The sequence below is a fragment of the Pagrus pagrus genome (assembly GCF_965226575.1).
Source record: "Pagrus pagrus genome assembly, chromosome: 1".
NCBI classification, from domain to species: Eukaryota; Metazoa; Chordata; class Actinopteri; order Spariformes; family Sparidae; genus Pagrus; species Pagrus pagrus.
The window spans coordinates 35,589,195-35,601,416 of record NC_140185.1 but is presented as its reverse complement, the minus strand read 5'-3'; the positions used below and the strand labels follow the sequence as shown (position 1 = coordinate 35,601,416).

The following is a 12,222-nucleotide window of genomic DNA, read 5'->3' as shown; positions in this document are numbered from 1 at the left end:
TAAAAAAAAAACTAAATAAAAACATTCATGTGACATTATGACCCCCAAAAAGTAAAGAAGAGACATTTTTCTTCAGTAAATGATGTTTTTATTGGTCTTCACCACACTTTTTCCCTTTTAACAATAAATCTGTTTTCTATTTTTTACCTTTTTTTAAGCATTTGAAGAGAGATAAAGAGAATATTGCACTTAAAACAAGAGATGAAAGTAGAACCATGAAGCAGAAAGGAGGAAAAGAAACGATCACGAGGCTTTCTTTACAGCACAGCACAGCCAGGTTACATGTGCCTCCTCAGTACCGCACAGCTTAGCTTCTTAAATATACATCTTTTAAAATAGCGTTTCTATGTTAAGTCAGTTTTTTCTTCAGCTATTACAATACAGGAGAACTCAAAAAGGTACACATGCACGTACAAGCAGGGCTCACTGAAAACCAACAGTCGTTATGATGATTTGTTTCACGGCAGATGAGTCTGATGCCACAGATATTTTTATTTTTTATTTTATTTTTGCACAATACGAAAATGCAGCGGTTATGTGTGTGTGAGTGTGTGTGTGTGTGTGTGTGTGTGTGTGTGTATTAAGCTGGAAAAAGTGTGAGTAATAGGAAATCCTCTATAGATAAAAATGTATCGACAAGAGTGACCCGAGTCCCTCGTGTCTGGCAGTCTGGGTTTTTAAGTGGTCTGCTCGTATGTGAGTGATGTTTTCTTGTTGTTATTAGCCTTTACAGTGATGCAGTAGTAAATATGAATGCAGATTACACTGTCAGTGACTGACTCAGTGGGTTAACATGAAAAGCGGTGACATCACGGTTAACCCTGTTTCATCAGAGAAGCTGTTAATGGATCTTTTTTTTTTTGTTCAGCAGGAAACAGGAACCTCGAGCTCGGCATCACTGTCTCCTCCATGTGGCTGTAACGTCTTTATCGTACTGACAACATTTTAATCTGCAGACACAAATCATAAAGATACTACTGCGTAATCACACGGCGGCCATTTTCCTTTGACGTCACGCTGGACGTGGATACCGCGAATACGCCGCTGCGTTCAAGGTTGTAACTCTGGAATCTGACAAAACGTTCTAATTTACGTTAGCGTTCAACCACTTTCTAGCTAACATTAGCTGATGTCTACCAGACGCCCACCGGTTATCATATACGTTGATTTAGCTTGAAATATAGCCTAGCGTCCCATGTTAGCACGGTAACATTTGTTATGATGCTGACAATTTTTTAAATGTAGCTAACACTGCCATTTGATTACATCCGGTGCGGTTTACTTCCAAGCTTAAATAAATGCTGATAGTTGAGAATGAGTTTACACTTTTCCTATCGTGTAACACTATCAAACGGTAATGTTAGCAAGAAAACAGTTGAATGCTAATATTAGCCGTTGTCGAACAGAAGCTAAAGGTCCATCAGATATGTTGTTTTAACTTGAAATATGGCCTGATGTCCGCTGTCTTTTAAGATCAACCAAGAAGCAGTGAGATAATAACTATTTGATCTTCCCGCCCTGAGCGTGAGGTCAAAGGAAAATGGCCGCCGTGTGAATACGGTCTATTTATTTCCCATCATCCAAAGACAGGAACTGGTGGATTTAATCTGCACACAAAGTTTTCTTCCCTGCACAGAGTCGGGATGTATTGCAGGCTACAGTAAGAGGTGGTTACTGCCGGCGTGTGACCGATGAGTCACCGTTATGATGCACAGTAACCAAGGCAACCAGGAGATCGAATGTCCTCCACGGAGAACGTAAAGGTAATCTGCATCTTCACATTCAGCTGGAGCCGCTGAGGGTCGGCCTCCGCTCCCCGCAGCCCTCTGGTTTTTTAAAAAGCCTTTATGAACATGCATCTGTTGTACATGCATCACTATGATGAGTCGAGGGATTAAAATATCATACAGAGGAAACATCTGGAGTTTTACTGCAGATCATAAAATAGCAACCCTTGTGAAGTGTGTTGGTCCTGTCGTTTGTTGTGTTAGTTGGTTTTTCTTCCTGGTTAAAATCTATTAAATTACTCAAAACTTATCAAAATATAAAAATCATCAATATCAAATTAAAACACATCTACACATACTATTAAGTTATTCAAGTGTTACTTAAAAACATCCACTGATTTACCACTGAAAGGAAAGAAAAGATGTTCAGGTGATTGTGGCTGAAAATCGATTTCAAGACAAACTATATTTTTCTGCGATAATTAAAATGAACAAGAAAAAATATCAGTGTAAATTCTGTAATTGTACATTTTAATGTTGCTAAATCTGAAAATAAGCACAAAAAACAAACAAAAAACGGCTGTAAGTTTTGCACAATGGTTACTGTTTGTGCTTCTTCGAGTGGCAGCTCCAGGAAATCTTAAAATGCAACGTCTGAAATACTGAGTTGGTGCTTTAAAAGTGCCATTTTATGCTCAATATGTACAACTCGGACCTTTTTTGTTTTTTTGTGCACTGATGTTCTCACCGACACAACTCAACAACAACAGAGGAGACCGGCTCGGCCTCGGCCTCAGCCTCAGCCTCGGCCTCGGCCGCAGAGCCGTGGATGTACCGCACACTGAAACACTTCTACGACGAAAACACACATTTCACTTCCCTTCCAGCACAGCAGGACAGAAAGGCACATGTGGGTGACTGTCTAACCTCTACCATCACATCTTCAATCACCAGGCAAACACAATCTCTCCTCACAAACCACATGTTCCTATTGTTGGAGTGGAATACATTCTTCATTCTTTAACACAGCTGTTTGTATTAAGAGCTTTAAGACGCAGCATCTGATACGAGGTTTGTCTTCCTCCCTCTTTGAACAGAGTGCTGTTCTGTATGTAAAGATATAAACCGGTGATGTTTTGTTACTGTTATCACCGCCTCTGCCTTCAGGCGTCCTCATGATCCTCGGCAACGATATGTTAACTGGAAATACACTGAAAAAATACACCAAAGACTACAGAAACAATTATAGAGAGAAACGTATTCGTCAAATTCACCGTAAGAAATAACAGCCACCGAGAAATTCTTACTGCAACGATTGATTTTCACTTTTGAGAATAGAAATATCATATTTCACTACAATACAGATCTTCGAATATGGTCTTCCCTATGCTACGGCAAATATACTCAAAAAGACATATCGAAAAGGACGTGAACATTTTCTATCTCGCTACGTCAGCAGGAGGAACAAAGTTCAACACCGGGACTGTCGTTGTCTTAGTAGACGGACAGAAAGGGAGAGTAGAGGGAAGTAAAACGGATCAAAATGAGCCCGTAATGACGACTTTCTGTCAGCACATGTACTGAATTGATCGCCTGTGTTGCGAAAGGCTTCGTGTCTCAGTGGAAGAAATTCATTTTCCAGTTTGTTGCTGGCGTTAAGGTGCGCAAAACTTGTGCTTTGATTTCAGCCAATTAGAAGGCAAGCAACCACATTTTATATTGCTTCCTGTATTTTTCTTTTTTTTTTGACAATACAATGTGAATTTTGTCTCAGCCAATAAACAAAGAATTGTCTCGAAGGGTTTGGAAAAAAGACGAGTTAAGGAAAAGAAAAAAAACTCCTTTGCACAGGACTGAGTAATAATAATGTAGTGGAGGACATCACTGTCTTTGTAATACAAATGGTGATAGCCACGACAAGCTTATAAATTAATAAAAATCTAGAAAAAAATAGACAGTTATCCAGATCTGTCTCTGCTTTGGGTCACGTGTCCACAGCAGAGACAGATCTACATATCAGGCTATAAGAGAAGAGCAATTAAAAACAGATCTACAGCGGGGAGGCCAGGAGGAGGGAGAGAGGAAACCAGGATCTTAAAACTCGATCTTGCAGGCGGGGAACGACTCGTCCTGCATGACGACGGTGCTGCTGGAGGCCAGAACCATGATGTTGAGCTCCTGCTGCTTCTCATGAGTCTGCTGGTACCAGTCACGGGTCACCTCGGTGTCGTGGGTGGGGATCAGCGTCACCTGAGGGCGGAGACGAGAGATCGGTCAGGACTGACACAGCTGAGAGGACGGAGGCGATAAAACAACTGTGAAACTGTCACGTTTTGTTTAAAAATGTACATTTTGCTTCAATATTTAATGTTTTATATTCGATTAGATTCACTAAGACAGTGACATGATTTTAGTTTACAGAAGTAAATGAACTTTGGACTGAGTGGGCACCATCTTCGGGTTCGATATCTTGTACTTTTTAAAATCTATGGGATCAACATCTCACATTGTGTTCCTGGACCAATCAGCCAATCACAGCTCTCTGACATCATCATTGTGCTGCTTCTCAGAGCTCAGCTGCGTTTTCCAACTTCAAGTAAGTTAAAACTGGACAAAGCCCTTAACTGCACGTCGTTAAGTCAGCAGTATTTCATCTTTTTCATCTAGTACCTAACGAGAGCGGTAGCTATATGGGCTACTCTGGAGTTAGCAAGATAGCATGCTAACTAGGTAGGCTGTGCTAACAAGTAAGCCTGCAAATAAGCTAGACCATTTTTCACTAACATCAAAGGGTAAAGATGATGTAAGAGCACTGATTTTACTGTGGTCAACGTCATTTGTAATTAAAATAAACAGTAATGTCTGCGAGTGATCCAGGACCATCATGGCAATTTGTGTTGAAGCATTTGGAAGAAACAGGAAATAAAAGTGTTTTCGTTACCTGTGTCAAACCTCGTTTATGTTTTTTTATAGCTATTGCCTAACTTTGATTTGAGTCGATTACAGTAAGTGAGACCAAACACTTCAGTCAAAGTTAAACCTGTCTTAGAAAACATAAAAACTAAACTATATAGCAGGAGATAACTTGAAACCCTGAAACAGAATATAAATAAATATTAGAATACAAGTTCACCTCAAACTAATCAGAGTTGGAAACATTACCTGGAGGTTTGATCCCCACTGAGCTTTGCCATCCAACAGCGCATCAAGGACCCCTCGGCTTGGTTCACCGCTTGCTGCGTCGTTGCCGCTCACCACGTAGTACGCAGAGCGAATGCGTTTGAAAAACTCCTGGTCCACGTTCTTGGCACTGCAGTGGTTGGGAATGTAGGCCAAGTCCACATAAATAGGAAGGCCAGTGGCAGCTGAAGAGCCAGACTTCTGGGAACCTGAAAGGGGGAAACAAGCCGTACTGTCACTACGTGCAAAATCATTGATCTTGAAAAAACTGTTTTGTAGAATAATCATTGTCAAACAATTATCATGTTTGCTCACCTGAGCTGCTCTTGACACCATTAGTCAGCCCCTTGCCAGGGTTGTAGCTCGACCTGGAGAGGTCATCGTCTTTGGAGCCCTGTCCGTCCGACAGACGAGACATACGTGAGCTCTTGTCGGCATCCTTCTTCTTCAGTGAGGCACTGCGAGGAGACGCCGTCTGTTTCACAGGCATGGGAGACCTCTTGCGCCTGGCTGGGGATGCTGATTTGGTTTTCCCAGAAGTCTTCTTTAAGGTCTTGGTTTTTGGCTCTTTCTTCACTGAGGCGTTATCCAAAGCCTCAGGATCCACCATGCAAACGTCGGGGTGTGGAGGGTGAGGGTAGGGGTCCATGAGGGGAGCAGGAGGAGGGTCATGGCTCCTCCTAGTGGAATGATGGCTGCCGCCTCCCGTGGCAGATAATTTATCAACAGGCATATAGTCTGCATCCTCATCTGAGTCCATGTTACCTTCCCCAGTGACTGAGGGGTAATCCTCAGTGCCTGGATGCACTTCAGAGTCTGACTGAGAGGCTAAAGATTCGCTGACAGAAGTGGGCGGTGTGTCCTCTGTGGCCAGACCGAGCCCTGCCGACATGCCACCAGTTTGGTGCAGAGAGCTGCTGTCCCTGCTGTGGGACTGGGGATGATGGGGCTGTTTGTGAGCCCTTCTCTTGACCGACAGATCGTGCTCATCGCCCTGTGATTGGTCACTTCTGTGCCCTTGCTCCTCATCATCCTCGTCGCTAGATAACTGCCGCATGCTCGGGTTGATGAAGGAAGGTGAGAGGTCCTCTTTGCGCTGCCTGCAGTCAGAGGAGGAGTATCCAGGAGAGGTGCGGCTGGTGTAAGAGGAGGTGGCTCCCATGGGCACATCACCAACAATATCCTGATCGCTATCATCGTCGTCGTCATCATGCCCTCCTCGGCTGCACTCCTCAGCGTAGAACGGTGAGCGAAACGGTTGATCGGTTGAGGAGAGTGAAAGTGGGCGGGCAGGGTGCTCTGGCTCCATCTCACACTCCTCTTCAAACTCATCATCATGGCGGTAATGGGGAGGGGAGTCTCCTGGTACCATACCCATCTGAGGCTTCGACATCTCCCACTCATAAGAGCTCCTGTATCCGGTGGCTCCCTCTCTGGGCTCCACCTTGGCTGGGCCTGAAGCTGCACCAATGGCTGCTGCTCCAGCAAGAAGGGTGGAGCCTGAGCTGACCTCCGTGGGGCCGTTGGCTGTGTCTGGCTTGCTGGACTGGAGAGAAGATGGCATGTAGGAGCCGAGAACATCAGGGAGCGCACCACCGGTCTTTTCACTGACAGCTGGAGCAACGGGCTTGTCAGAAAATGAGAGGCTACCAGCCAGGCCACTGGAGGGTGACCTTCGAGTCATCTCACGCATGTAAGCCTCCTCATCCTCTTCTTCACTGCTGTCAGTCTCCTCAAAGTAATGCTTGCCTTCTATGTCCGGGCGTGGTGAGGAAGTGACGCCAAACAGAGCGGCGCTGGCTGCTTCTTTGTCTTTGGAGAGCTGTTGAGAGAACGGTCCTGCTGAGGCTCCATATCCAACAGCTGTGTCCAGCTTGGACCCTGCAGACCAATCAGGCTTATAGAAACAGTCTGACTGAGGGCCTTTGTCCGCAACTCCACTTAATGAAGTCGTATGCTCCTTCTTGTCCTCAGCAAAGGCAGAGGAGGAGAGCGAGGGGAAGGATTTGACCTCCCCGAATGGGCTGAGGGGTGAGAAGCGGGCTAAACTGGAGGCGGACTCAGTCGTGGTCGTGGCGGGGATCTGTTTTTCAGACACTTCCAGATAGTCGTCTTTGGCGGCAGCAGAGCTGGAGAATGGAGACTCAGTGACCGGTGAGTGTTCATCTTTAAAGGAGGAGTACTCGAAGAGAGGCTCGGCAGGCGTCTCCAGCTCCTCTCCAAACTGACGGCTGGTGGAGAGGGAGCCCGAGGTGGAGGAGGAGTAGCTGTAGGCGGATGAGGAGGAGTAGCCAGGGGCAGCGGTGGTGGTGTACTGAAAGCTCGTGTCCAGTGATTTCTTACTCAGAAGATCTGGTGTCTTCTGTTTGTCATAATCAGGATCAGCTCCGTCATTCTGGAAATAACTGTCCTCCGTTGACTTCACAGTGAAATCCTCTTTACCTTTGTCTGTGGTCTGACTTGATGAAAATGAGTCCTTCTCACCACTTCCATATGAGTAGTCAAACCCTGAGGAGTAGCCAGAGAAACCTGTAGCCCCTAAATCCATTGGCTTTCCACTGAAGGAGGAGGAGTCGGTCTTAGCCTTGTCTTCAGTCTTTGTGACTGCGCTCGAACTGCTTTCTTTCGTACTCGGCTTCCCCTGACTGTTATAGCCGTAACCAGCCATAGAAACCATGAACTCAGGCCTGTTTGAGCCAAACATTTCACTGATTGGACTTTTTACTTCCTTCTCGGACTTCTCTTTGGCACCTTTCTCCATTTCAGAATCAACAGCGCCTTCCTCCTCCTCTTCCTCTTCCTCCTCCTCCTCTTCTTCTTCGTCTTCGTCCTCGTCATCGTCTTCATCTATGACTTCATCATCATCATAGTCCTCCTCGTCCCTCGCTGTTAGTTTTCTCATATCAACCTCCAAACATGCTCCCTTCTCGCCGTAGCCTGTGGCAGCAGGTTTGTCTACATCGAATGCTGTCATTGAGGAGTACGTCTGGGGCTTCGTGCCGTCAGTCTGGCTTTTAAAAGGGAAATCTTTTTCTGATGATAAAGAAGTGGATGAGGCCTCAGGTCTATCAGCCACTGAGGGGAATCGGCTACCTGTGCTGTAGTCGAATGTCTCATTTCCTTTGACCTCTTTTTCAAATGACGGTACAGCAGAAGTGCTCTTGGAGTCGAGCCACGATGAGGTGGATGAGACGGTAATCCCCTCCTTCTCTGACATCTTGTCTGTGGCAGTCACCGGGGATGGCGGCTTTTGTTTCTGCAAATCCACTTCACCCTTTGCAACGTCCTTTTCTGTCTTATCCATGGACTCCTGATGATATGAATCAGAGTCCATTGAGCTCGTTTTACTGTCATAAACGTCACCATAAGAGAATGTTTTGCCGTGCACGTAGGGCGTGTCTTGTCTTATATAAATGGCCCTTTCTCTGGTGTCCTTCTCTGGGAAATCATAGAGACTGAAATGAACACTCTTCTCAGCCTCTTTCATAGCAGCATCGGTCTTCTCTTTGCTGCTGTCTACTTTGCTTTGATCAGGTGATAAATGCTTTACCCCACTTGGGAATTCATCATCTTTCTCGTCCTCATCCCCATCCTCATCTTCATCTTCATCTTCATCTGAGAACATCACTTGAGGTGTTGGCTTCTCCTCCACGCCAAAAGACACCTGTGTCTTGTCCGAGGCCTTGACCTCTGTTTCTGCCTTTGCATTTCTGGACTCGAAGTCGTCGTCCAAGAAGCACCCTTCTTTTGCCTCCATAAGCTTGGCCTTAACAGTAGGCTGTAGATCCTTTTTGACGTAATAGTCATCCTCCTCCTCATTGTCTTCAGTGGATTCCTCGGAGTCTTCAAGCGCTGTCTTCTCATTTTGCACACCGATAAAGGATGTATTGTCTGCGAGAGTGACTGATTTATCCGTTTGCTGGGAGTCAGCTTTAACATCAGTCACTGCCTCGTCTTTGTAGTCTACCTTAAACTGTTTCTCTTCTGTTGGAGAGTAGCCACTGCTTGTAGGCACAGACTGTGTAGGTGAGGCCAGTTTCATGGTGCTGTCATCTGGACTTACACATCTTTCCTCACTCTCCTGCCTGGAGTGGGACTCTAACCCAGGGGAGAAAGATGCAGGGGGTGAAGCCGGCTTTATTTCAGCCCCAGTCTTAAATCCCTCTGTGCTAAAGAGAGATTGGTTTTCTTTGACAGCCTGTGTGGGAGAGTACTGAGTGGTGGAGAAGGAAGGAGGAGAGAAGGTGGCAGGGGGGGATCTCTCTTTCTCCTGGCGCATCATGGAGGCTGCGTGTTCATAGCCCTCTTGGAGTTTACCCAGAGGGATGTCAACGTTCGGAGTCTGATCCTCGTCCTCGTCTTCCTCATCATCTTCTTCTTCATGGGCTGATTTGATCTTTGCATCGCCCTCCATCTCAGCAATGTTGGGCTGGTACTCATCAGAGGAAGGAGACTTAAAGCATTTGTCGTCCTCCAGCGAGGAGGTGGGTGAGATGGTTCCTGCCGAGTGAAGATAGTCCTTCCCTTGGATGGCCTCAGCGCGTGAGGGGATACTGTTGATGGTGTCCAGCAGGAGAGAGTTCCTCCCAACATCCTCAGTCTGAGGGGCTGTCACAGAGGTGATCGACTGATCCTCGGCTACAGACGTGGCAAAGGACGACAGTTTGTCGTATTCTGTGATGGACGTTGCTGAGGAGATGTGCTCCTCCTCTGCAAGAGGAGCAGCGATGATGGCAGGGTAAGGTGCAAGCTCTTGCTCGTGACCTCCCCCAAAGGCTCTGGGTTTGACATCAGACACGACGGAGCTCTTCATCTCTTTTATACCTTGCATGGAGTCAAAGGTGCCAGGGACATCAGGGACAGAGATGTCATATGAGCCCACATCATAGCGCAGCTGTGGGATCCTGTCTTCTGGCTCTTCATGGATTTCTTCATCAGAGATGGTCTGTTCAGTCTCGGAGTATCCGGGTATGGTCTCGTCTTGGATGAAGGAGAATTGCTCCGAGGCCGTGGTTGCTACTTGTGCTGCGGTTGAAGAAGGTTTTTGCTCAGTTGGCTTGGCGGCCTCCTTTCCATTTTTTTCCTTTTTCGCCTCCTCTGTTTTATATTTCAGGACCTCGTCATCTTCTGTTCCTTCAAATTCAGCTTTTTCAATTACATCACCTTCCTCCTCTGAGCTCTCACTCTTCTTAGATCGGTCTTTCATGTCGTCCTTTACAGGGTATTTGTCATACTTCTCCATTTTCTCCTCTTCATACTTCTTGTCAAAGCCATCGCTTACTTCCTTCTTTCCTGCAGTCTGTTCAGATGCGCCCTTGTCTTTGTAGTTGTCTTCCAGTTTGACGGGGGATTTGGGTGAAGCAGATCTGATCTCAGGGGCTGCGGATGTGACTTTCTCATCAGGGAAAACTAAGGAAGAAACTTTAGTATCTGTGTACAGTGAATGCCCAGACATCACATCATTCTGGATAGGCACAGACTTTACTTTGGAAATCTCTTCTTGTTTCAGAGCCTCAAAGTCCTCAGTGAGGTCCTCTGGTGAGGACACTATGGACCTGTCAGCCAAAGCTGCTGCTGCGACCTCTTCAGGGATGTTCTTTGGGACCGGCTTTTTCTCATTTGCTTCATCTTTAACTGCTTTATTCTTGTCCGTCTTGGGCTTAGCCTGACTCTTGGCCTTATGCAGAGTTTTTCTGACTTCGGGGGTGAGCGGCTTCAGGTCAGGTTTAGTTATTTTCCTCAGCTCAGGTTTGCTTGGGTCCTTCTTTTTATCCTCCTTGGCTTTACTTTCTTTTTTGTCTTCTTTTCTTATGTTTTCATCTTTCTTAACTTTCTCTTTCTTTATTTCTTTTTTCTCTTTGTCTTTCTTTTCATCCATCTTGGAGACTTTCTCCTGCTTCGTAGTTTTTTCCTTGGATATTTTCTTCTTCTCTGTCTTTTTGTCTGCTGCAGGGGCCACTGCGCTGTTTTTCTGTTGTTTGGTGGCTTTAAGACTTTCACTTTTCGGTTTCTTCTCTTCTTTCTTTTCTACTTTATTCTCTTTGGACTCTTCCTCCTGCCCACCGGCATCCTTCTTTTTAGAGTGCGGTTTGGGCGAAGATTTGAGGCTCTCTTTGCTGTCAGTTCTTGATCTCATTTTAGTCTGTTTGATAATGGGAGGAGCTGCACCTGACGATATGTCTTTTTGGGTAGCCACTGGGTATCGCAGGAAGTCCAGGTGCTTCAGCTTCTCAAGGCCCTCGAAGATTTTGTTCTGTGGTGCATTTCCTGGGAAGAGCACCCTGACTATCTTTTCTGTTGGACGGTGAGGAATCCAAACAATGAGAGCGGTAACAGATGTCAGATAGGGGACAGATATTTCTCCTTCTTTCCCATTGGGCATCGTAATCCCTGTCTTGGCTTTGCTGTTTCCAGCCCATTTCTGCATGAGAAACTGCATCTCTTTGCTCTCTTTTACAGGATTCAAGACGTACATGTCTAACTTCCCCACACCAAGTTTGTGGAACAGTGTGATAGGTTCGATGGTGTTGCTGACCACCCTGTGAAGAGGCTCTGGTGTGATACCAAGCTTGTTCAGGTACTGAAGTGTAAGAGATGCCTCCTCAATGCTTCGCTTCACTTTCAGTGTGGACTCGGGCATCCTAAGCTTCTCCGGGACGTTGAAAAACACAATCCCGAGCTCAGGAGAGATCAGGTTCTTCATCCAGTCCCCGTTGCTGCTGGAGCCAGATCCTTGGTTACGCTCCTCCTCTTGCTCTGCAATCTTTCTCTGGAACAACCCATTAATGCCAGGCAGGTTGTCTGCACCGATATGGGTGAGCAGAACAGAGTCGATCCTGTCCAGGTGGCGGACCAGCTTCCAGAAGCAAGACTTCCGATCAGATCCTCCATCCACCAGGATGTTGAATCCATTGACGGCAAACAGAGCAGAGTCTCCCCTGCCTCCAGGGAAGATGTAGCAGCAGGGTTTAGACAGCTTCAGAAAACCTCCAGAGGTCGGGGGCTCCAGAAGGTCAAAGGATGACGGCACGTCCACCGTCTCTGAGACATACTCGGTGAACTCTGTGACTCCGTCCATGTCGGGGAGGTGGGCTTCGGGGTTCAGACGGTATTCCAGAAGATTTTGGAGCGACTGCTGCTCCTGGCTTTGGCCCAGGGAGCTCCAGCCCCCGTCTCCCTGACAGGAAACTGTAAGCCTGGACGGCTGCTCTGAAGAAGCCTTGGACAGGAGTTCAATCACCTGAGAACATAGTGACAGTGAAAGAAACGTAAAATAACTGTGCCTATGTGAGCTTTGTTGGTGATTCATACATGT

General features: G+C 46.3%; 1 protein-coding gene across 3 annotated transcripts in view; it reads right to left on the bottom strand.

Annotated features, from left to right (window-relative positions):
- Positions 1–848: 848 nt before the first annotated feature.
- The window catches only part of map1aa (microtubule-associated protein 1Aa), a 44,708-nt gene continuing 33,334 nt past the window's right edge, over positions 849–12,222 (bottom strand). For all 3 annotated transcript variants that reach the window (XM_084339651.1, XM_084339653.1, XM_084339652.1), the window contains 3 exons: positions 5,223–12,147; positions 4,890–5,116; positions 849–3,977 (listed from right to left, as the gene is read on the bottom strand). In XM_084339651.1, coding sequence (XP_084195777.1) covers positions 3,822–3,977; positions 4,890–5,116; positions 5,223–12,147 — 7,308 coding nt within the window. In that variant the 3' untranslated portion in view covers positions 849–3,821. The remainder of the gene's footprint in view (positions 3,978–4,889; positions 5,117–5,222; positions 12,148–12,222) is intronic.